The sequence below is a fragment of the Anabrus simplex genome, chromosome 8 (assembly GCF_040414725.1).
Source record: "Anabrus simplex isolate iqAnaSimp1 chromosome 8, ASM4041472v1, whole genome shotgun sequence".
Lineage (NCBI taxonomy): Eukaryota > Metazoa > Arthropoda > Insecta > Orthoptera > Tettigoniidae > Anabrus > Anabrus simplex.
The window spans coordinates 220,463,772-220,489,379 of record NC_090272.1 but is presented as its reverse complement, the minus strand read 5'-3'; the positions used below and the strand labels follow the sequence as shown (position 1 = coordinate 220,489,379).

Here is a 25,608-nt window from a genome sequence, read left to right as displayed (position 1 = left end):
AATGGATCAGAACAACATACCAGGTGTGCAACAGCTGGTTGCAAATTCGACTGAGTCAAGAAGGCACAGTGGTTTGAAAATGCAGCATAATCGTCTGTCAACTTCTGTAGGATTAACGAGCACCTCACAAGTGCAACAAAGTCGTTCATTACATCCCATGACTAGATTACCAGACATGCAGCCAAATCTTCCATCAAACGTGGAAAGAACCAGTTTATCTGAGGTACAATCAAGCTTGCCATTGACTACTGGAACAAAATCCTCTTCTGGTTCCGGACCTCTTCTCCTTGCACAGCCTTCATTGCAACACGCAAGTCTGTCATCTTCTTCAAGACAAATCTTTACATCAGAAAGTCAGAAACATCCTCAATTAAGCGGTGGAAGAATAATTTCATCGCAAATGGAGCAGAATCTATCGTCCCATTCCATGTCGCAACAAACAGGACCATTGGATGCTGAGCATAGTCTTTCATCGTGTCCCATCTCTCAACCAGACATTTCATCAGGTATGCAAGATACTTGTTCGTCACTTCCCTCGTCAAACCAGATCATCTTGACAGGTGTGCAGGATAAATTATCTCAAAGAAGCAGCACTTCATTGGAGGGTGAACATAATAACCTGTTGACATCTGGAAGAAATTCTTTCTCAGGAACGAATATACAAAATTTTCCATCACGGTTAGTACCGCACCAGATTAACTCTTCAAATATTCACCAGCATCTTCCTCCAGTGTCGTCATATCAAAGACAAGATAATTCACTGGAGACTCAACCTGACCTCCCATTGTGTTCTACGAGAATAAATTCTGTAACAGAACAGGATAACTCATCACATTTCATACCAAGCACGTCAGGCTTGTTGGGTATGGAACAGAATCATTCCTTGTCCTCTGCAAAACAACCTAACTTATCAAGGGTAGAAAATTCATCTCAAGCATCGGCAGAACAGTCTGCAGCTAGGCAGAATGACCTGACGGAGACGGAGCAGAACATTCCCCTGTCCTCTTTGACTACACACAGTAGTTCAACAGGTTATGAACAGATGTGTAGATCTGCTACTTCGGAATGCAGCACAACACAGGTTCCTTTATCCACCTCAGTGCAGGATGTTGCACGTGAACAAAACTCGGCTGCTTCTGCTTCATCACAGTCTGCTGTGCTCCAGTCTTCGATACAAGAGAATTCCAGTGACGTCTCGAATAGATCGGGTCAGCAGCAGGTGCTGATTGAAGATAATTTAACGAGTTCAGTGTCTCCTGATGATGTGAGGATAATCTTATCCCCGGAAGTTGCAGTGCTGGATCCTGAGGAGAACTGGCCTGATGTTGAATTGGTAAGTTATATTTCCACAATGTATGTTTCCGTATTATAGTTTGGTCAGTAGACGTGCAGAATTATGATTTATTTTTTGAGAGAATTTAGTTTGAAAGTCATAGAATCAGGTTTCAAATAATCTATTAAATAGATAAATAAATAAAGGAATGGTGAACAAATGATTAAATGATCATATTCATTCAATATTCATTATTAAAGATTGATGGCTATAATATTTTGTGTTTATACCATGTAGGAGACAAACTACAGGAAACTTGGTTTCATGAAAACGATGTTCTTCTTCCTCAAAAGTAAATCACAGCTAACTATGACTGTTCAGATGTGGTAATATTAGTAACTTACATCTTCATTGTAAACTGTTATGCCTATCAGCACTCAGTCTGCAGACCTCTGTGAATTGACTATGCACCTCAGCAATCCTTTGTTTGTGGGACCTCGTTTAGTTCTATTATTATTATTATTATTATTATTATTATTTTCAAATCATTCATTGCCTTGGTCACACTCTACTTCTCTTTACAGAGTCCATTATTCTCCTGGGTGTTCTATCTTTCTTCATTCTCACTTGAACCTACCACGGAAGCTGGTTTATGCTTCCTGCTTCATCTGTTGAATTTATTCGTAATTAGCCTTTATCTTCTCATTCCGAGTAGTACCCTGCCATTGTTCCCTCCTGTATGTACCTGCAATCATTCTTGGTACTTTTGGGTCTGTTACTTCTTGGACTCTTGTACAGCAAGTGTTGTCTGAAAACAGACTGGTGTACATATAGTATTGTTTAGATGCTGACTTCTTTCATACAGAATACAGTGATCTCAACTGTGAGCTCGCTGCATTAGCGTTACTGCACCTTGATTCACTTACTATACTACCATCCTACGAGAATACACATTCTAAGTACTTGAAATGGTCCTGTTTTACTTTTAAATTCCCAATCATATTGAATCATCCTAGGTTTATTTCGTATGGTTATGGTGATGTTCATTTTCAGATCATACTTGCTGCACATATTTTCAGGTATTAGATATTAGATTAACGGCTTTCACCACTGTCTGCCTTTAAAACTATGGTAAGTTGTCAGCGTAGACCAAACTGCTTAATACATTTCCACCCAATTGAATCCCTCCCTGCCATTTTAAATCTTTCAGTAAATGATCTATGTAAACTATGAACAACAAAGTTGAAATATAGCATTATCAATCCCCTGTAACTGCTTCGAACCAAGTAGTATCAACTTGGTTGGATGTACCTTAAAAGCTTTTCAGCTTGTCGAACACGCAAGTTCAACATAAATATTACACTGTAAGATACCTGTAAAAAACACACTATTAATCCTTTGCCGTTCCCATTTATAGGCACATGCCCGGCCGTAATTACCGTGCTTTCTGACAGTCCTTTAAATCCCAATAGGCACAGCAGCATAAACCACCATTTAAAAGAGAATAACTAGAAGTCAAACGAATAAAGAGATAAATGTAATTTCTGTTGCATTTTGTTCCTAAATGATTCGTGCATATAAATCTGTACTCACCCTAATTTTGAATATCCACATTTCGTTCCTGATGGTATTCCAAAAAGCACCCCGTCCTGCACAGTGGTAGATTGCACTGCTTACATTTGAATGTTTTTCTCCCAGAAGCTGCCGTGTTTTTCATTTGTAAACCCAAAGCACACACTTTGGCACAGCCAGGTATCTTCACAAGAGAATGAAATAATTTAGGGAATGGATAGCCGATGGGTAAACTTCTTTTCCTGTCTGTACGTTTGTGAGATGTGAAGTTCCCGATCAGCTGTTTCACCAAGTTGCGCCTAAAATTCAGCTGTGTTTCCATGAGCTGCGAGAGCTGGTCGGTTACTCTGAAACTGTTCCCAACGCACACATTGATCACAAAATGAAAAATAAATTTCCACCATTGTTTAGACGATCGCCCACCCTGTATTATTCTCATAACTGATCACTGATGTCCACGCCACCCATATGTTTTGTGTAATTTATGACAGCACAAGGACACGAAATTTCTATTTCTTCATTACCTTTACCGGTTTTTCGTTTCACTGTACAATCATTCACAGAATCGGAATTCGTTGACAGCATAAGAACCTTTTGACACAACTTCGCGATTAGACGACATGGTGGGAACTTGAACAAGAATAATCTCTAATTAAAGGCGTTATAAAGTAGGTCTGCTTGGCAAATATACACAGGTAATGCTGTCAACAAGGTTCTGACAGCTTGCTGTGTCAAGGGAATACAGTATGGTTTCACAAGACCCTTCAATATTTCTCTCAACACGCTTCTAATGAACGTGAGTGTGAAGAGTGCTTTGGAGGGTTCAGCATGTCGGGCAGGTGATAATATTTGAGTAATCTGGAGCGTTAGGGATGCCAAAGAGTTAAACGAGGAATAAAAATAATAAAATTAAGATAAGTTCGAAATTTCAAATTCCTGTGTGTTTCTGGACAGAAATAAAAATAAATATTTCCAAATATTGAGTGTCACTCAATAGAATCTGATTATTATTATTTTGTATGGAAAAATAAGGATACATTGGAAATTTAAATATTGCAATAAGCTGTATACAGTATTTACAGATCAGGTAAATTAAAATGTAATGTCCAGTGTAATCAACCAGTTCACAACTTCATCGGTGACACTGTGTATGTCTTGAATAGTTCCTTCAAATCATCTTCTTGAGCACTCCGTAGCAACATGTTGGATGGTGTGGGGACATTGTCACAGTCGCAGAATGAGTCTTCAGCTTTACCCCACTTGCAAAGGCACAATTTGCATCTTCCGTGGTTTGTCCTAATTCTGTTTAAAGATGTCCATGCCTTTCTAGGTAAATTGAAACCAGGCGGAGCTTTAAACCTAGGTGATCGGGAAATGAAGACCATTTTTCTTTATAGGTCTGATCTGCATTATAAGGTGATTTAGTAAGCCTTTCTGCTATTTTCCATGATGGGTTTCTTGTTTTCAATCTCACTGGTTTCTGAAATTTGCAGTCCGGATGTAAGTATAGTTGAGGGTTGCTGCGACATTTCTTCCATTCTCATACCAGAGCTTTTTTCCCTTCGTATATGAGGGGAGTGGATGTTGGACAACAACTGTTCAATGAAATACCGCGTTGGTTTTTGCAATTCTTCTTGTTCTCTTGCTTATAGATAGGTGCAGTTACTGCCTTGGTCTAAACAGAAGGCACCTTACTAACATTCCACGCTCATCCTGTTACTCTATGAAGCCATTTCATTGCTCCCTACTGGATATATTTCAATATTTCAGATCTAATTTCATCTCTTCTTGCTGCTTTATGACACTACAGTATATTTGCCATCTTTTATACCATACTACCTCAAGCTTAATTTTACTGCCATCATCGTTTTCTTCCCCATGAACTTGGTTGTTAGCGACATCAACTGATTTCCATTCATTTACCACTGATCTATCAGTTGTTTACGTAGTCTTTTGCACATCCCTTGGTAAATTATTCAAATCCGTATTTCCTCTTCCTATAAATGAATATTACACCAAATTGTTTTCATGGAATTCCAACTTCATACTTGTCTGCTTCTGTTATTCCATGCTGCGCTTTCTCACCATTATTTCTTCAATTTGCCAATGATTTATTTTGCTCTGTTTCTTTCATTTACTGCATCAGTTCTTGTTTTAAGCCATTTTTTATACCCTATAAGTTTACAAGCTGTAATCTTAAGTATGTATGTGAAAATGCCCCACATATATTTTATTTTTTTTGCTAGTTGCTTTACATCACACCGACACAGATAGGTCTTATGGCGACGATGGCACAGAGAAGGGCTAGGAGTGGGAAGCGGCCGTGGCCTTAATTAAGGTACAGCCCCAGCATTTGCCTGGTGTGAAAATGGGAAACCACGGAAAACCATCTTCAGGGCTGCCGACAGTGGGGTTCGAACGTACTATCTCCCAAATACTGGATACTGGCCGAACTTAAGCGACTGCAGCTATCGAGCTCGGTCATATATATTTCTAAATTTGGTGTTAAAAAGGTGGGATGCAGATATTTGCATCAAGGTTGGTACAGTGCGCCGGCCTTGTGGTGTAGGGGTAGTGTGCCTGCCTCTTACCCGGAGGCCCCGGGTTTGATTCCCGGCCAGGTCAGTGATATGTACCTGGACATGAGGGCTGGTTCGAGGTCCACTCAACCTATGTGATTAAAATTGAGGAGCTATCCGACGGTGAGGCAGCGGCCCTCGTCTAGAAAGCCAAGAATAACGACCGAAAGGATTAGTTGTGCTGACCACACGACACCTCGTTATCTGCAGGCCTTCAGGCTGAGCAGCGGTTGCTTGGTACGCCAAGGCCCTTCAAGGGCTGTAGTGTATGTTTTTTTTTTTTTTTTTTTTACAGTGCATTTGACATGCTCTGGAAGTCAGTATTTTTCTGATGGCAACTCTGTTTCTGCCACAAGGGAGAAGTGAGCTGCATACATATTGCGTCTTTTGCATGGCATCAGTTTCAGTGGTGGTATGCGTTCAGGATGGCTGGCGTGAGTTCTTGTCACAAGTCGTCCACGGTTAAAGAAAAGCTCCACATTATTGGAGAGGCAGATCAAATTGCTAATCTCACTTGGGAAGAAAGAGTGAATCAGACAAGAGTTATGGATGGAAACCAAAGCTTGTCTTGAACATACAAATTGTATCTGCTGCTAGACTTTTCGTGGACAAGAGGCAGCATTGTAATACCAATATAGTTGGTCCATTATTGGACATTATCAGTTTTTCAGCTAACTCATTCCTGATTGTCAGAGTTTCGCTCCAGTATGCTAATTTGGGCTCATCAGTTGATAAATAGCACACCTAACAGGATGCATGACTAGTGCATACCGTGGAGGCAACTGTGTAGGCTACTTGGAGCCACCGGGAATGCCAATGCACTATGAGAGACTTTCTCATTTTCAAACATTGATGCCTGCCTGGCCATCAGATGATATACCGGTAGATGTTGATTGCCGTTGGAATGTGGTGCGAAACACTGGCAACCAAGAATGAGTTAGCTGGAAAATTTATAATGTCCAATAATGGACCAACTATATTGGTATTATGTATTTACTCATTCGGGACAAATATTTCAGGTTCTCTATGGGAATAAACATCTATATCAAAAGGCAGAGTTTCCAGAAATTGAAAACATGATATGCGAATCTGTGATTGAAAAGAACAGTTTTGACGAGCAGTCACAGGCTGAATATGTCTGTTTTAAGGCTAGCCGTGGACAGCTCACATGTGTTTTTGAACAAAATAACATCAGTTTTTGTAAAAAACTTTGTCTCAACAAATTATGAACAAAAAATTTTGAATTTCCGCAGAGTTGTTATCGAAATAAGATGATGTACAATATTATAGGGAAGGATCCACCTTTCAATACTCCGTAGTAAAAAGTAGTTACAACCTGTTTATTGGGACCGGTTTCAACACATTTCAAGTGTCATCATCAGCCAATTAGCGAAGATCTTAAAACAACTAATATATTGAACACAGGCAAAATATTAACATTGTATCATATCGTAGCAATTCAGTTAATGTTCAAAACACGATATTTTGCCTGTGTTCAATATATTAGTTGTTTTAAGATCTTCGCTAATTGGCTGATGATGACACTTGAAATGTGTTGAAACCGGTCCCAATAAACAGGTTGTAACTACTTTTTACTACGGAGTATTGAAAGGTGGATCCTTCCCTATAATATTGTACATCTTCTTATTTCTCTATTCAATACGGAACAATCTTAAAGTTTTTAACTTTAAATGAGTTGTTATCGGTTTTGCCAGGGATATTCGTATTTACTCCCACCATCTTGTATTGCGGACCAGATGCCGGTATATTTTTAAAATTACTTTGCAAAGATTTGTGTCAGAAGTTTTTAATTTATTGTTGTGCTCCGAATGCCATTACTTGGTGCCACCCATACCCCAAAAGCTTCCATATTGTCACAGCCAAGGATGAGACTGAGACTTCAGTGGAAGCTACATTTTGCTGTGGCCTGTGCCAAGAGGTGGATGCAAAAGTACTGCATCCATCAACAAATGACAGCAGGCAGACAGAAGTATAAAATAAGGCATGAACAATAATATGAACACTGTACGGATGTGTTTTTTTTTTTTTGCCAAATCCAACTGCAAAGAGTAACTTGAGAGAGACTTGACCTAAGAAATGTAGACCCAACTCGAAGAACTTAGCGCAAGGAAGTTAAGAGAAACGCTAAGGATAAAAAGGAGTATATAGCAAATGGTGTGCATTAAGAACTCACGGTAAGGGAGCCAACCTCTATCAGGAATACACACCGGCCAACTGATAGATAGACACCATAATTGGACTCTCCGGATCAGAGTGCAAATCATCATCATCATCATCATCAGTGTCCCACACCAGTTGCCCGGGTGTGGTTAACAAGCTTCCTCCACTCGTTTCTGTCCTTCCACTTTTCCTGCTCCATTACTTCTGTCACATCAATCCAGCTTCTCTTAATGTCCTTCCAGATCTGATCCATCCACCTTCTTCTCGGTCTTCCAACTGGTCTCTTTCCCTTAACTCCTCTTTCCAATTCCCTACCCGTTCCTTTCCAATTCTTTTTACATCTCTGAACCATCTCGGTCTTGCTTTCTGTATGTTCTGTACTAGTGGTTCTGTATTTAGCTGTTCTCTGATTTTAATATTTTGGATTCTCTCTTTTCTTGTCTTTTTTAACCAACGTTCTTAAAAATTTTATTTCTACTGCTTGGATCTTACTATCTTGTCTCTTATTAGTTACCAGCATTTCTAGTCAGTATGTTACAATTTGTATGAAATACTGTTTATATAATGTTAATTCTGTTCTCTTGGGTACTTTGTCATCCCATAAAAGCTCTCTGACTTAATGGTAAAATGTTGTACCTTTACTTAGTCTGTTATTAATTTCAGGGTTGATTTCATTACTTCCATTAATAATGCTACCCAGATATGTAAACTCTTCTACATTCTCTAACCGTTCTCCGTCCATGTTCACTTGGCTTCTCTTTTTCTCTTTGGGTCGATGACCTTCGCTGTTAGGCCCCTTTAAACAACAAGCATCATCATCATCTTTTTCTCTTTTCCACAGTGCATGACTATAGTTTTCTTTTTACTAATTACCATTCCAAACTCCTTCAGATTTTCATTCCCAATGTCCAGTCCCCTTTGTACTTTCTTTTCTCCCTTTCCCCAAATCACATCATCTGCAAATACCAAAGCATTCACTTCATCACTACTAATACTCTGTTTTACAAGTTTTATGATTTCATCCATCAGTATAATAGACAATAATGGTGACCGTGCACTTCCTTGCTTCAGACCCTTTTTTGTATAAAATGTTTCAGAGTCACCACTCCCCATGTGTACACTGCTTTTACTCTCATGATACAACATTTTTATCTTGTTAATTATTTTAGTACATTCCTTTTCCGTAGGCATTTCCATACATGTTTTCTCTTAACTGTATCATAAGCTTTTTCCAAATCCAAAAATACGAATATGATTTCCTTGTTCCTTTCCAGATGTTTTTCCATTATCATTCGCACTGTAAATATAAAGTCTATTGTTGATCTATTCGGTCTATAGCCATATTGTTCTTCCTCTGTGTTTCTACTATATCACTCAGTCTTTTGTCTATGATTTTCTCCATTATTTTTAGCCCATGTGAAAATAGGGTTGTACCTCTATAATTTTCAAATTTCTTCCTATTTCCTTTTTTGAACAATAGTACAATGCTTCCTTGTTGCCAATCTTCAGGTATCCTTTCATCCTTCCATATGGCATTGCAGGCTCGGTATAGTCACTGTAGTCCACTGCTTCCTGTTGCCTTAATCATGTCAGCATTGAATTAGTCTTTTCCACTTGCTTTACCTTTGGTCATTGCTTTGACTGCCCTTTCAAGTTTCAACCATGTTATCGGGTTATCTTCTTTTCTCCATCTATTATTTACATTTCCTTATCTTCTTCCTCCGAGCAGTCATCCTCATCAAGTTTTTCAAAATATTTTGCCATCACCTTCTGAAGACCCTTTTCGTCATGTAGGCCTGCTATAGATCCATCTTCTCCCTCTAATGCCTTGATTTTTTTTTTTTTTTTCCCCCTTGATTTACTATTTTCGATTTTATTATTCTGTATAGTAGTTTCTGATTTCCTCGACTATCTTACTCAACTTTGTTTGTAAACTCTCCCCAACATTTCTCCTTTTCTTCCTTGATACTCCTCTTTACTTGTAGTTTCTATCTTTTGTATTCCACATGTAACCTTTCTATCTTATTCTCATCTCTCTGATACTTTTTTTGCTTTTCCTTATCCATTTCTTTCTTCACCTTGTTCCTTCCTTTTATTTTGTTTTTTTATTTTGTCTGTCCACCACCGTGTCTCCTTTCCCTTAACCGTTGCTTTTGTTTTCTCGCATACCTCAATTGCTGCTTCCACAAATGTCTTAAATTGTCCCACTCTTGTTTCTTGCTGAAAATGCAATACAACGTGGTTTCCTGTATGGGTCCCTCTCTGGATGTAGCTGGGATGGGGTCCACTACAGATACTGCAGTGAGCCTGAAAGCCTAGCTCATGTTCTTGGTTCATGTCCACGGGGGGACATGCTCAGGAATGTTTGGCACAACAGAATAAGATTTTGAATTGCAGCAACATTCTCTCAGAAAGAATATAAGGTACATGAAGAGATGCCATGTATTGTTGACGGTGGAAGCAACTGGAGAAATAATTGCAATTGACAAAGAAATAAACTTTCATATATTCTGGACCCCACCATTAGATGCGAGGTTGATTCCAGTCAGCCAGCAGAGGTAGATGCGAAGCGAACCCTCTATGAACCAACCATCAGCTACTTCATAGAATCATACAACACCTCCTGTATAAGGGTTGTAGGACTTTTCATCAGAGCAAGAGGAACCATATCAATATTTAGCAGAGTTTTCAAAAGTGTGGGTATCCCAACAATCGGTACGAGGAACCTACTACGTTGGCGTAGCAAGGGGAGAGGCGATACTTCCACGTGGCGCGTCCCAGGTGGCGGATAGGGGGTTCCTAACCAGCTTGCTGGCGGATTTGAGGGAAATAAAATACCTCTCGCGGACCAAACACACTTTCCCCCTGTGGGGGGAGGAAGCAGATGAAGAATACACCCACGGTATTCCCTGCCTGCCGTAAGAGGCGACTAAAAGGGGCGACCAAGGGATGATCAAATTAGAACCATGAGACTACTTGTGCTTTGTACCACCACGCGGTTAACACCACGAGACGCTTTTGCTTGTGCGTAGTACCACTATGTTGGGTACCATATAGGTTTGTGATTAGTAGCAATAGAGTATGTTGGCGGCTTCTACAGTACCTGTGATTCGTACCCCTATATGAGCAACACCATGGGATGAGCGACACCACGGTTCTGCCTTGCCTATGCTTAGTATCCACTATGTGAGGAACACCCCGGGATAGCGCGGGTTCCTGTGGTTAGTCAAATTTTGTGAGGAACATCATAGGTTTGTGTTGCCTGTAAATAGCGCCGCAGTGTGCGAAACACCGTTGGTCTGTATTCCCTGTGCAAATTTCATTACCTGTGTTTAGTACCATACTGTGTGGAATGCCGCGAGTCTAAGCTACTTTAGATTAGTACCGCAACATGACAAACGCCATGGTTCTACTTTCCTAACTATAAGTACCATTATGAGAGGCCGATGACTTGGATTTTGGACCATTTTGGACTAACATCGTTGTCGATTTAGTATTATGCTATAGACGCAGTCCCTTGGTCAGTAATACTATTGTTTCACGTCAGTTTTTGTGAATGCGAGACTTTGCGTGTAGGATCCACTGATTATTCATCTCCATCCATGCATTCTTTGCCCTCACGTTTTGAATTCCTGTCAGTGGAGGCTTTTGGACTTTTAATTTGTCATTTCATTTTGTCTCATTTCGTACCATTAGGGGCCGATGACCTCGATGGTAGGCCCCTTTAAACAACAAGCATCATCATCATCATCATAATCATCAAGAATCTGTACTATCATTTAGCCATTAAAGGCTCCGCCCAAATTGTTAGAAATATTCTCTATAGTACTGCATACGAGAAGGATGAACTCTAGAAAACTCTTCGTTACACATACATTCAATATTCTAGTTTTAGGGTATACTTTGTAAGAGTAAGGCAGCCTGTCATTGTAGGAAGTGCACATAAATAAAAAAGTATTACCAAATGATTGACGAATGTTCATTAAAATAAGGTCAAGATAAAATGTCTGAAGGAAACACATTAAAAGTTACATTGAGGTCTTCTGGTACGCAGCGCCATGTAAGTGTAATTATTTCTATGGCAGTTGAATGTTACATTACAATATATTTAAAGTTATTAAACATTGGGGAACTCTCTTCTCTAAAAACGAACACACAAGTTTCTTGTGAAGCGGTGAATTGGTAATGAGTGGGAATGACATGGTGATCGAAAGGATGAACAATGATAATAAATGATTACCACACTTTTTCAAAAAGATGTTATTGATTCCATCGTCGGCAATATTATCTTTGTACATCAAGAATTTTATAATACCCGTAATTTCAGTTTCTGTAGCCGGTCTAAGAAACATTCACTGACAAGGTAAATTCTCAAGAAATGAAATTTATTTTGGGGGTGGGAGATTGAAAGTATGATTTTCCAATTTTTTTTCAATAATATATATTTTTTATGTTCTCTCTTCAATTTGATTACTTGTCTGCTACTTGCTTCATATTATTATTATTTCGGCTGATGGGTTTTTATTTTTATGTAATGTATAAACATTTTATTGAATTGCTAACACTGGCACAGGCTCTCATAGGCTTTATGTCTGTTGTTGAAGTGTGTTTAGGGTTAAACGCGAAGTACTGATTGATGCTGGCATAATTTAATTTTGTTCCTTTTCTGCAAATTTATCTCTCTCAGTGAGAGTGATATTTTACTAGAATTGATCTTATTACAGATGTCAAAATCTAACATTTTAATATTTGAAGACAAGTTTTATGAAGCACATCTTCAAGAAAATTTATATCACCTGTAATGATACAGTATTTAGTTTTATGCTTCCTGCTAGTATACTTTCTAGGTCATTAATGGATTCTGTTATGTTACTTTCTGTTGGGTTATAGTATCAAATTACTGTAAAGTGTTGATCATGTTTTATTAAATAGAATTCAAGAATACTATGGTACTCGTTCACTTCTTTACTATCTTTAACTGATAATGTTGCAGACGTGTATATCAACAGTCCCCACCTCTTCCCTTTCTTGATAAGTGTGATAATCTAAACCCTGAAATATTGAAATAATCTGCCTCAATACCTTGTAACCTAGACTAGTGATGACTATGTTTCTGGGAAACCTGCCTGACCCATTGTTAATTTCACCTCGTTAAACTTATTTCTAATATTGCGTGCATTAATGCATAAGCATACAAGCACTTTAAAATTGATGCTTGTTCATAAAATTTCATAATAAAATTAATGAGACTCATAACATGTAATCAAATTAGTTCCCCGAGATAATTGCTCTCTTTGGTAGTTTTGTATATTGTAATAGCCTACTTCCTGCACACTTAATGTCATTTTTAAAATGGGTATTTTCAATCCAGTTCATTTATTTTGCGTTCGTTATATATGCAAAGTTGGACCATCTCTCACCTCTTGGACATATATTTTACAGTCCCCGGTCCACATTGCAAAGATTTTGCCTTAGGCTCCTACATCTCTCTGCAATTCCAGCATTGTACGACGACAGATGGTCATTGATAAACATTTTCTGTGGAGCTCCCTGATAACCTAGTTCTGCGGTGTTCAATATTCTTTTCTCAATTAGTTCCTTTTTTTTTCTTCCACCTGTTTATACATTTTACAATGATCACCTTTGTATTTGTACCTGTAAATGATAGTTCAAAATATCAGTGATACAAAACTGCATTGTCACACCCAGCACAGTAGCCATTTTGACTACTATATCATACAGATTTTCTTACGGTAATTTGGGTACCGTACGCCAAAAGTTAGTTCATTTTTCTGGTATATTGTTTGTCTTCAGTATAATTTTCATAATCACATTTGTTCTCAACATTTTTTTTTATATGACAAGGTAAAAATATCGCAGATATGCTCACACTGTCCTTTTCATTGTAGCTGTACGAAGTCGTCGGCCCGTCAAGGACAGTGTCTCGCGACAGTGGCTATACCACTCCATCACCAGTTGTAGCGGCTGGGGACATGGACCACAATCAGGTTTGAACATTAGATTATTACAGTTCATAGTTCTGTGAACTTGTGGTGGGTAGATGAGTTTAGAGACTTGCATTTAATGATCTTTTAAGATCTAGAGTAATTAGGAATTCCCAAATTTCCTGACACTTCTTTAAGTGCAATTTACACGATACCAGGGACTGGTATGTCAGTTGAACAATAGCCAGGTATTCAACTGGGAAGACAGATACTGTCGATAGTCATTTACGAGTAGAGTTGGTAAATAATCAAGTAAAAATAATCAAATTACTTGTAATTTAATTCTAATTAGTTATAATGATTACTTTTAAATATTTTTGTATTTGTAATTCTTATTTTTCACATACTGTTCTTATTTTTCACAAACTGCAATTTTTACTCCTAATTAACTTCTGGAAATAAAACTGAAATTGTTACATTGTAGTAATCGATATACAGTATACTGCAAAGCTTGGGGACTTTGGAGCCCCAGCACTCGCAAGGCAAGGGTATATTGCAGGATACGACGTGCACTTGTTCACTTTCTTGCAGCTTGTCGTGGCTGCTGATGTTAGACATTCTATACTACGCAGTCGAGACGGTCGTGGTGACAGGGGAAGTACTCGGCTACCACCCTTGTAACACTAATCAGAAGGTCCGACACTTCGAAAAAGTAAAGGAATCAACAAAATAAAGGGAAGGGTCCCGAAGGATGTGAAAATAACAAACCCTAGGCCTCGAAAACCTAATACTGTCAAGGTCGGGAAAGAATAATAGTTGACCAAGGGAGGTCGGATAGGAGGATACTGGCACAAGTGGAAGAAATGCCAGACTTGGCTAGTGGAACTGTGGTTGCTTCTTTTGACAGGCAGGGATACGGTGGATGTTATTCTACCACCCCCACCCACAGGGTGCCGAAATAAACATGTGATGGTGAAGGGGTTAAAGCATTTCCCTACTTTGAAAAGTATTTTGAAATGGTTATCCTGAAAATAGTGAAGACGCCAAAGTGACGTAAATTATTTCGCTAGGGAGGAATCATTTTGAATTTGTCGGCAGGCCTGAAGGTGGTTTTCCGTTGTTTTCCATTTTAATGCCCAGAAAATGCTTGTGCTGTACCTTTGTACCCATGTGTCGGTATGTTGTTAAACCAATAGCTAAAATATTTAAATACAATTTGGAAATTAGTTCCTGAAGCTAGAAAAGCTACGTATTCTCCAACTTCACTCTTGCTGGCAGTACATCGCACATCATAATATCAGAATATATAGGGGTAGTGTAAACCTTCCACACTTTTGTATTCCTGAGCATCTTACAACACCTGCTCAGTCTCATACTCCCATTCTTCCTTTTCTCCTTCTCTCTTTGACCAACTCTCCATACAACACTAAAGTAAAACATATCGCTGCCTTTTGAATTAAAGATCTTCCCTTCTCGGATCATGCGATTAACGCACCTCATTGTCCGACTCGTTGGCTGAATGGTCAGCGTACTGGCCTTCGGTTCAGAGGGTCCCGGGTTCGATTCCTGGCAGGGTCGGGGATTTTAACCTTCATTGGTTAATTCCAGTAGCTCGGGAGCTGGGTGTTTGTGCTGTCCCCAACATTTCTGTAACTCACTTACCACACATAACACTATCCTCCACCACAATAACACGCAGTTACCTACACATGGCAGATGCCGCCCACCCTCATCGGAGGGTCTGCCTTACAAGGGCTGCACTCGGCTAGAAATAGCCACACAAAATTATTATTATACGCAACTCATTTATGTTTCACATTCGTTCCGTAACAATAAAGTCATCTTGGCACGTGGCAGCCTGCCAGTTCATTCTCTCTCTTTCTCTGTCGGGGCGATGACCTTCGATGTTAGGCCCCTTAAAACAACAAGCATCATCATCTTTCTGTCTTTCTCCAGCACAGCTGCAACTCCACTTCGCTGTGCACTGCATGATCAAGCAAGAAGCAGGGGTTGTCCAGTAAGCTACGTTGTCACATGGATTTTGTATTAAGATTTCAAAACCTTCCAGTTCGAAATGACAGCTAAATTTTTGTACATCTCTCTTTTATGGGTCTCCTCATCGTCCCTGCAAAATTTCATTGTCAATTTCGATATGACAGTATGGACAAAAGGAGTAGAAAGGTGTGGAAGGTTTACTTCTTCTTCTATCTCTTTTCCCTTTATACCCTCGCTGGTGTCGGATCCTTCGGCCACTTCCCATATGAAGTCCGGTCCGTTGCCAATCTTCTCAATTCTGCTGGAGTCTTTCCCCTCTTTTGTGCCAGGTCAAAGACGTAGTGTAGGTGTCCCATTCCAGCCTTGGTCACCCCCTCGCTCTTTTTTCCTCTGGTCTTGCTTGGAATATTTGTTTAGGCTTCCTTTCCTCTTCCATCCTCACCAGGTGCTCCAAATTCCTTCTGTTCAATTAAACTGATCAATGGTTCTTGGTTAAGACACTCTTTCCTTGTCATAGTATTTCTAACCATATCTCTTCTTGTCCTTCCAACTGTTTTACACAAATACTTCATTTTTGTGGCAGTGAGTCTGCTCTCTAAATGACTCTGCAATGTCCAGCTTTCAGATCCGTATGCAGCACTGGAAGGTATGCTGATCAGTATATTCTCATTTTTGTTTTCCTAGTAACTTCTCTCTTTCCTATGATGGTGTTACTAATATTATTATAATATAGATTGTTAGCTTTATGGATTCTGTGGTTTATTTCAGAATCCACTTTCCCATCTGCTGTTATGATGCTGCCTAAATATTCAAACTGCTGAACCTGTTCTAAAATCTCATTCTGCCACTCAGTGTTAAGGTCTTTTTTTTCTTTCCTAGTAAGATGCATAACTTTACTTTTACTAACATTAACTTCCATCTCCCTGTCTTGGAGTGCAGCACCCCCATTCCATCACTGCCCTCTAATTTATCTTTATCTGTTGCCAAAAGTGCGATATCATCTGCGTACTAGTGCCTGTATCCACACTGGTCTCATCTTGAAATTTCCAACTTTGCATTTACTTGTTCGCCTCTTTCATTGTCTAATTACTTGATCCATGAATATTATAAAGAGTAGAGGACTAAGCCCATCACCTTGCTTGACACCTCTTTCCATAGTAAATTCCTTTGAGGTTTGACCATTTATTCTCACTATACCTATAACCCTCCTGTATATACTTTTAATCACCCTAATCAGTTTGGGGGTAATATGTGCCTTCTGTAAAGCCGTCCATAGCTCTTCTCTCGGTACTCTGTCAAATGCCGACTTCAAATCGATAAATGCTGCAAATGGTTCTCCTTCCCGATTTAGGATCTTTTCTGCTGCATTTCTCAAACAAAAGGTCCAATCTTGTGTTTGCTGATGGGGTCTAAATCCAGCCTGTCTTCTTCCAGTTCTTCCTCCACTTACTCGCTAAGTCTCTTCTCTATTATACTTGAATATAACTTCTGTAAAACTAATGATAAGCATATCGCTCTGTAATTATGACAGTCAGTTGAGCTTCCCGTCTTGTGAATGGGAACTATGATGTTCCGCTCCCAATCTTCTGGTATTTTCTCAAAGTCCCAAACTAACTTGAAAGAGATCCCAGATCCATCTCTCTAGTTCTCTTCCTCCAATTTTCACAAACTCTGGGTGAATATTATCCCAGCCTGCTGCTTTACCAGGTTTGATTGCCTTAATTGCCTCATGCACTTCCTTCAAACTAATACCTTCTTCCTTTTCCTTCTCTCCACTGTTACCCTTTTCCGGTGGTGTCATGCCCACCATTCTATTGCTTTCCTTGAAGGTTTCTGAGTAATATTCGCACCACACTTCCAGGATGTCATTTATGTTGGTTTTCAGCCTGTTATTTTTATCCTTAATGTTTCTGATTTTCTTTCCCCTTTTTCTCTTCAAGCTTTTCACCACGTGCCAGAACTTTCTTTGGTTTTCTTTGTAACTTTCTTCTATTTCCCTTCTGAACTGTTCCCAGGATTCCTTTTTAGCTTCCTTGACTGTTCTCTCTGCTGCATTTCTGAGTTCCTTTGCCTTCCTCACTTTTGGAGTTCATATATCTTTCCCATGCTTTCTTCTTGGCTGCAACCGCTTCCTTTACTGTTTCGCCTCACCATCTTGTCTGTCACCTATTTCCTTTGACTCTGCTGATCCTGCACACCTCTGTAGCTACCTGGTTAATCGTCTCTTTCATCACCTTCCATTTGTCTTCCACGTCCCACATACCACTGTGGTTTTGCTCCTTCTGTATGAGTTTTTTGCTCAACTTATTCTCATACTCCTGTCACTTGGAGATATCCTCTAAGGCAGATACTTTCACATTGGCATAATTCATTTTTGTTGATTATCGTATATATCTGAACCGGGTTTCCATTACCAATAAACGATGTTCAGTGTTGGGTATTTTTTGTGTACACGTAGTAGTCTATTGTACTTTGTACATTTCTGTTTATTGCCTCGAAGGTAATTTGGTGGATCTGTTTATGAGGGAAGAAAGAATTCCCTATTCACATTTCATTATCTATGACTATGCAGAACTCAAGCATTCTCTTCCTATTGCTGTTCAGACTTCTCTCTGCCCCATACCTTCCCAAGCTTCCACGACCAGAACTCGTCTTATTTCCAACTCTAGCATTCCAGTCTCTCATTACCGATTCTGTGGTATGTCTAGCTTTGTCCAATCTCCTGGAGGGCAGAGTAAAATATCTCCTTTTCTATCTCATCACTATCTTCAGTAGGAGCATATATTTGTAAGGGAGCAACTTTTCGGTTATTATCCAGATCTAATCTCATTATCCCTGGGCTTACTACCTTCCAGTTCACCACTTTATTACTTAATTGTTCACTTGTGATAATTCTGACTCCTTCTTTAGCTCTACTTCTCTTACCTACTCCTGAATATCTCAGAACATATCTCTGGTCCAGTTCCATCTCCCCTGTTCCCCTTTTCCTCACTTTGCTGATCCTGAGAATTTTGAGTTTGTACTTCTCCTCTACCACTTCCACTTCCTTGCCTGTCAAAGAGGTAATATGCCACGTTCCGATTCTCATATTCACTTTCTCGCCAATTCATCGTCTTGTGATCCGTCTGGCTTCAAATCTAATATTTCTGTGAATTGTTTTGAAATTCACTCCATACGGGTAATTAACCCTGTGATGGAGCTAGGACAGTGAGAGGGCTGCTCCATTACAGCCTTTGTCCTTGCTTGATTTTCTTTCTGGGTTTACTCTCATAGCCTTTGAGTCAAAACCCTATCCACAAGGCAGTGGATTGCCTCAATTGATCCACGGGTGCTTATTTGGTATAACCTTATTCGCACCTGCCCTGCATATCTACAGGAATTTCCCATATCAGCCATTGGGACGCGCTGTGTTGGGGTTGAGGCCCCCATCCCAATCTGTTCCCTGAAGAGTAATGACTGGCCCTGCTAATTTCAGAACCAGTCCCCAGCTGGGACTAGACTAGGCGCGGTGGAAGGTTTACACTACTCCCATATGTTCTGATACTGAGATGTGCGTTGCACTGCCAGCAAAAGTGAAATTGGAGAATACCCAGCTCTTTTAGCTTCAGGAACTAATTTCCAAATTGTATTTAAATGTTTTAGCTATCGGTTTAACAACATACCCTTTGTGACTTCTTTTCGTGAGGTTAGGCCAAAGAAGAAGTTATCAAAATTATGCACTCTGAACGAATTAGAGGAGAGAATCAGAGTTGTCCTTGGAAATGTACCTCAGATTTTCCTGCAGATGTCAATTGATGACATTCCTATACCCCCTCCCCCTGGCACTACAGCCCTTGAAGGGCCTTGGCCTACCAAGCGACCGCTGCTCAGCCCGAAGGCCTGCAGATTACGAGGTGTCGTGTGGTCAGCACGACAAATCCTCTCGGCCGTTATTCTTGGCTTTCTAGACCGGGGACGCCATCTCACCGTCAGATAGTTCCTCAATTCTAATCATGGAGTGGACCTCGAACCAGCCCTCAGGTCTAAGTAAAAATCCCTGACCTGGCCAGGAATCGAACCCGGGGCCTCCGGGTAAAAGGCAGGCACGCTACCCCTACACCACGGGGCTGGCGACATTCCTATACGTTTACGTCATTTGGTCAACAATGCGGGAACGTATGTGCAATTTTAGTGTGGTACACGTTCTCAGGACCATGGTCCTGAGAACTGACCACAACTTGTTCTCTTTGAAAATATTCGTTAACAAAAACTTATGGACATTTAAAACTAGGGAGCTACATCAAACCCACCCTGTATTTAAATATTTTTGCTTTTGATTTAACAACACACTGACACATGGGAGGTTCTTGCTAATAAGGGTGGAGAAAAGGCTAGAATTGGGAAAGAAGTGGCTGTGGCTTTAATTAAAGTACACAGCCATTGTGTGGCTGTAAAAATGGGACACAGTGGTAAATCATCTTCAGGGCTGCCGATGGTGGGATTCAAATCCACCATCTCCAGAATTCATGTTCATAGATAGCTACGTGACGCAAACCACGCAGCCAACTCGCTCAGTATAATTTCTTAATTGTATCAGTGTTTATCGTGTCTCCAGATCCTTCACATTAGATATAATTTCCATTTTGTACAATATCTACGTCGCCTTGAAGGATTTCATAAAAGTAGTGTTTACACGAGGCTAGACGCTGAGATGGTCTTTGGGATCAGTGGTGGCAGTGATTGAGCCAACCTATTTATATGTATGAATTGCTGCTCACTTCCAGCCATTGGTACACTGACATGCATTGTCTAAATTAGGCATTAGAATATTCTGTATAGTAGTGTTCACTCTTTCCAGTTCTGAAAACTAAGTCTTGGAGATCTTGACAGGGATTTAAATTGTGATCTACAGAGTGAAGAATGCAATGCTACCACCGTACTGGATAGTTGGCTTTCAACTTCTGATTTGCATTTAAGCTTCCTTAGAACTCATGTCTGTTCTTTGGTTGTCAACAGTTTACTTCCACCCAAAGTAGTTTGGCCACTCATCTGAAACATACCCCGTGCCGGTGGGGGACACAGACAAAGAATACATCCACAGTATCTCCTGCCGTCGTAAGAGACTACTAAAAGGGGCGACCAAGAGATGATGAAATTAGAACCAGAGACTACTTGTGATTAGTACCACCATGTGAGGAACGCCATGCATCTACGTTACTTACCCTTATGTGAGGAACACTACGGGTCTGGGCATTGCCTGTGGTGTTAGTACCATTCTGGGTAACCCACAGAGGCGTAGGGGTGGGCACTCGGCTGTGCGGACTAATGGCCATACAAGACAAGGTGCCGTATGGTGCACTGGAATGTGTTGGTTCCCATGTATTCAGAATGGGTCTGTGTTACCTATGAGTAGAACCATTATATGAAGAACACCACGGGTCTGCGTTACCTCTGATTAGTACCCCTATGTAAGGAACACCATGAGTCTACGTTACCTGTGGTTTGTACCACTATAGGAGGAACACCATGGTTTTGCTATACCAGTGATTAGGATTATTATGAGGGGCCAGTGACCTGGATTTTGGGCCCCTTTTTATAACAGGTCATCTCAGAAAAGAAAGTCTTGTAAATTGGATCCACTGATTGTTCTGGATTCATGGTCATTTTGTTATAATTCATTTTATATTTTAACCAGTGGGTACATTTTTAAGTTTTAATTATTGTTTCATTTCGTTGCCCCTCGTACCATTAAAGGCCTATGACCTAGCTATTAGGCCCCTTTAAACAACAGTCATAATCATCATCATCTGAAACATTATATACCTACAGCTGGTTGCAAAATGATAATGCAGAGACATATGTAATTTCCCACTGGAAATCTTTTGTATCAGTTTCTCTGTTGGGTTACAGCGTTCTCTCCAGAAATTTTAGACGGGTGGCAGGAATGAGTAGCCAGGCAGGAAATACTACATAAAAAATGAATATAACATTTCAATTTATTCCACTTAGGACATTAATAATATCAGGCAGGTAAACATTACAAATTTGAACTATTTTAGTGTTATCATGAACAGATTATTTTGAACTTCTAGTGTTCTACTGCTTGTTAGTAGTGATGTAACACAGAGAATCACCACTCCTGTTGCTGTGGAGTGCCAAGTGGAATAGAGTGCTCGCATGCAATTCCACGCTAATCCAGACATCTGCTTGCGCATGATACTGAGTGATAATCAAGCTAAACATTTAAACTCCAAAGTAATTGATGGAATTATGCTGACAATAATGAAGATTTTTCATTTAAATAAATGGTTTTACAGTATTTATATATTTTTTGGAACACCCATTGACTCAAATGTATTAATATTATGCAACTAGAACATATCTAGGTTATGCTAGCAGGATGGGCTGTAAAACAGGGCGACGTGCCTATTAGAAAGGCCCTAAGGAGAACACTGGGTTAGTTTAGTTAGTTTACTCTTGCAGGGTAGACGAGGGTATAATGGTCAGGATGGATAGAATGGTGTGCTGTTTGACAGTGTTGACTATTGGAGAATTTTAAACGGCAAGTTGGCCGTGCGGTTAGGGGCGCACAGCTGTGAGCTTGCTTCTGGGAGGTAGTGGATTCGAGCCCCACTGTCGGCAGCCCTGAAGATGGTTTTCTGTGGCTTCCTATTTTCACACCAGGCAAATGCTGGGGCTGGTCCTTAATTAAGGCCACAGCCGATTCCTTCCCACTCCTAGGCCTTCCCTATCCCATCGTCGCCATAAGACCTGTCTCAGTCGGTCCAACATAAAGCAAGTTGTAAAAAATTAAATAAACAAGGAGGTGGTGGTGGTGGTGGTGGTGGTGGTGGTGGTGGTGGTGGTGGTACTATTACAGGGGTTGTTGCACAAAAATGACGATATCTTCCGATTATTAGTTTCATCTTGATGTATGTACCTTTAACCCTCAAAATAGCCACTTTGAAGCCATGTCCTCGGCAAAAGAGCATACAATATGCTACAGAGACCTATACGAGAGATTAAGGATAAAAACAAAGTTTAATTTTTTGATTGCTCAGCCTTAAGAAATGAAGTGTGATGCAGAAAGCTGGGATTAAGACATCTCTATTGTTGACTAGTCAGTCCATACAGGCTACAGTGGTTCAGACACGTGATAAGGATGGAGCCTACGAGAGAGTTGCCAAAGTATAGTTGGTTGCTGGATGGATATGGTAAAGACTGGTATTAATACCAATATAGTTGGTCTGTTATTGGCCATTATAAATTTTCCAGTTAATTCGTTCCTGGTTGCCTGCGTTTCACCCCAGTGTGCTAATTTGGGCTCATCAGTTGGTAAGTAGCACACCTACCAAGACGCATGGCTAGTGCCTGCCGTGGAGGCCAATTCAGTTCAACTGAGAGGTTTTCATATCCCTGCTGGAGGGGCGAGGAGCGGGCCAGGAGATTTGGCGGGTTTGGGGGTTTACAGGGGTAGGGTGATGGGTGTTGAGGTTTGACTTGGTTGAGGAAGGTAAGGAGGGGATTTTTTACCTCTTATTGCTTTATTTCCTTTAATTGGTTACAATTTATATTATACAGTTGAGATTACTATTGTCTGGATGAGAGGTTCATTAACAGGTTAACAATGCACTATACAGAGTTCATTACAATATTCTACAATACAATATATACAAGAGTTACTAGTTTAGTGGTTATATACAGGTTGAGCTAGAGCATATTACATTTTACAGTACAATTAGTTTCTACTGCAAAAGTAATTTGAAAATAATACATATTTGTTTACAATGTGGTCGTGCAATATATTACAATATATACAGATGCTACTTTTTTTTTCTTCAAATAAAATCACAATTAATACTGATTTTGCTACTGTGTAGAAAATAAAATAAATACATTTAAAAAATTCATATTTGGATGCTGTGAAGTTATATACAAGATTGTTTGGTTACAATGTAAAAAGAAAATAAATAAATAAATAAGGGCCGTTTGAAAATAACTACACAACAAAAGACAATTTTCAAACACCACATTTATTTGCAGATTCTACATACTTTACTCTATTTCTCAACATAGCTGCGAAGTTTGTTTAAACACTTATCATACTTACAACTAAGTTTTGAATACCGTCTTCATAGAAACTTGCTGCCTGCTCCGATAACCAAGAGTTCACGGCCGTTTTCACTTTGTTGTCATCATTGTAGTGGTTGTAAGTGAGGTGATGTATGATGTGGCGGAACAGATGGTAATCACTCGGTGCAAGGTAAGGGCTGTAGGGTGGGTGCGCTAAAACTTCCCAGCCGAAAGTGTCAAACCTCGGGTCTGAGCTGCAGTGTGAGGGCTCTCATTGTCGTGGAGAAGGTCAATTCCCTTTGTCAGCCCACCGCATCTTTTGTTTTGTATCGCTCTGCGTAGCTTTCTCAATGTTTGGCATGGGGCGGGCGAGTCAAACTTGTTGCGACACACGCGCAAACTACTAGTGTCTACAACAAAATGACCCTTACTTAAAAAAACACTCCTTGTATATGCAAGACTGTTATATACAGGATTGTTTGGTTATGTAAAAAGAAAATAAATAATACATATAAAGTTGCAATGTAGTTATATACAGTATTGTTTGGTTACAATGTTGAAAATAAAATACAAATAAATAAAAGACAATTTTCAAACACCACATTTATTTGCAGATTCTACATACTTTACTCTATTTCTCAACATAGCTGCGAAGTTTGTTTAAACACTTTGGTTGCAATGAAAGAATTGTTATAAATAGGAGTGTTAGTTTCTACACCGGTATTTATTTCTTATGTTCTGTGTTGAGATTGTTACTGCATTACTGATGAGCACGCAGGGCGGGAGGACATCTGATGCAGAGAGAGAGATCATGACTATTGCAGGGAGAATGATAAGGGTAGGTGTGAGAATTCCCAAGGGTATAGAGTATTCTACTATTGCTATTGGGGGATGGTAGCTGGTGTGAGTGGGGAGGTGGGGGCTGAACATTGGGAGGTGGTTTAATCACACACCTCAGGGAGGCATTTGGTGGGGGGAATGGATCGGTGTAGATGAAAAGGTGTTTGGATGAAATATGTGGTCACGGGAGGTAGGCCGTTGAGGTGGTGGTTTAGGGAGGGGTGGTCTTGGTCGAGGGCTTGTCGGTAGGTGCGCTAGGATTGGGTGAGGATGTAGGTGTCTAGTTTTGGGAAGAGAAAGATGTTGTGGAGGTCCGAGGTGTGATAGTGGAATGGGAGCCAGAGGCCATTGTGGCGTACGGTGCGTCCTTCTATGGAAAGGATGGGATGATGGAGGTTAGGGTTGTATTTAGTTATGTGCCGGCCAGTCAGGCACTGTTGGCAGTGTTGGATTTGAGGTGTTGGAAGTGGGGACGGAAGGTTAGGTGCTGGTCAGAAAGGATGCCAAGGTATTTTTAGGTGCATTGGATGCAGATGCGGGTGTCCCGTACTTTGAGGTTGAGGTGGTCGGGATTGCGAGTGGTGCTGGATTTGCCGCAGTTGCGTCGGAAAAGGATGGGTTGGATTTTATCAGGGTTGAGTTTCGGGTGCCACCGGTCGCACCAGGAGATGAAGGTCTCAAGGTAATGTTCAATGGTTCGGTTAATGGTTTGGACTGAGTATGGGAGGGGGTGGAGTGCAGGATGGCTGTATCATCTGCAGACTGTAGGAGCCGGGGGGTTGAGGCACAGCGTACGCTACTTGGAGCCACCGGCAATGGCAGTGCACTATGATAAACTTTCTCATTTTCAAAAATTGATACTTGCCTGGCCATCAGATGATATAGATGTTGATTTCCATAGGGAACCTGAAATATTTGTCCCGAATGAGTAAATTTATAATACCAATGTAGTTGGTCCGTTATTGGATATTATAAATTTTCTAGCTAACTCATTCTTGGTTGCCAGCGTTTTGCCCCAGTGTGCTAAATTGGGCTCATCATTCAGTATGCACTAGCCATGCGTCTTGGTAGGTCAACCTACAAGAAGAAATCTCTCTCGATAAATGTAAAATTCAAACACTACAACTCCGTTATTAAACCTGAAGCAACCTCTGCCAGTGAAACACTATTC

At 40.2% G+C, this 25,608-nt stretch overlaps 1 protein-coding gene across 1 annotated transcript in view; it reads left to right on the top strand.

The window, feature by feature from the left end:
- Positions 1-281: 281 nt before the first annotated feature.
- LOC137501885 (uncharacterized) overlaps positions 282-25,608 on the top strand; it is a 51,608-nt gene continuing 26,281 nt past the window's right edge. The window contains exons 1-2 of the mRNA XM_068229026.1: positions 282-1,333; positions 13,515-13,613. Of these exons, the coding sequence (XP_068085127.1) occupies positions 401-1,333; positions 13,515-13,613 (1,032 nt within the window). The 5' untranslated portion in view covers positions 282-400. The remainder of the gene's footprint in view (positions 1,334-13,514; positions 13,614-25,608) is intronic.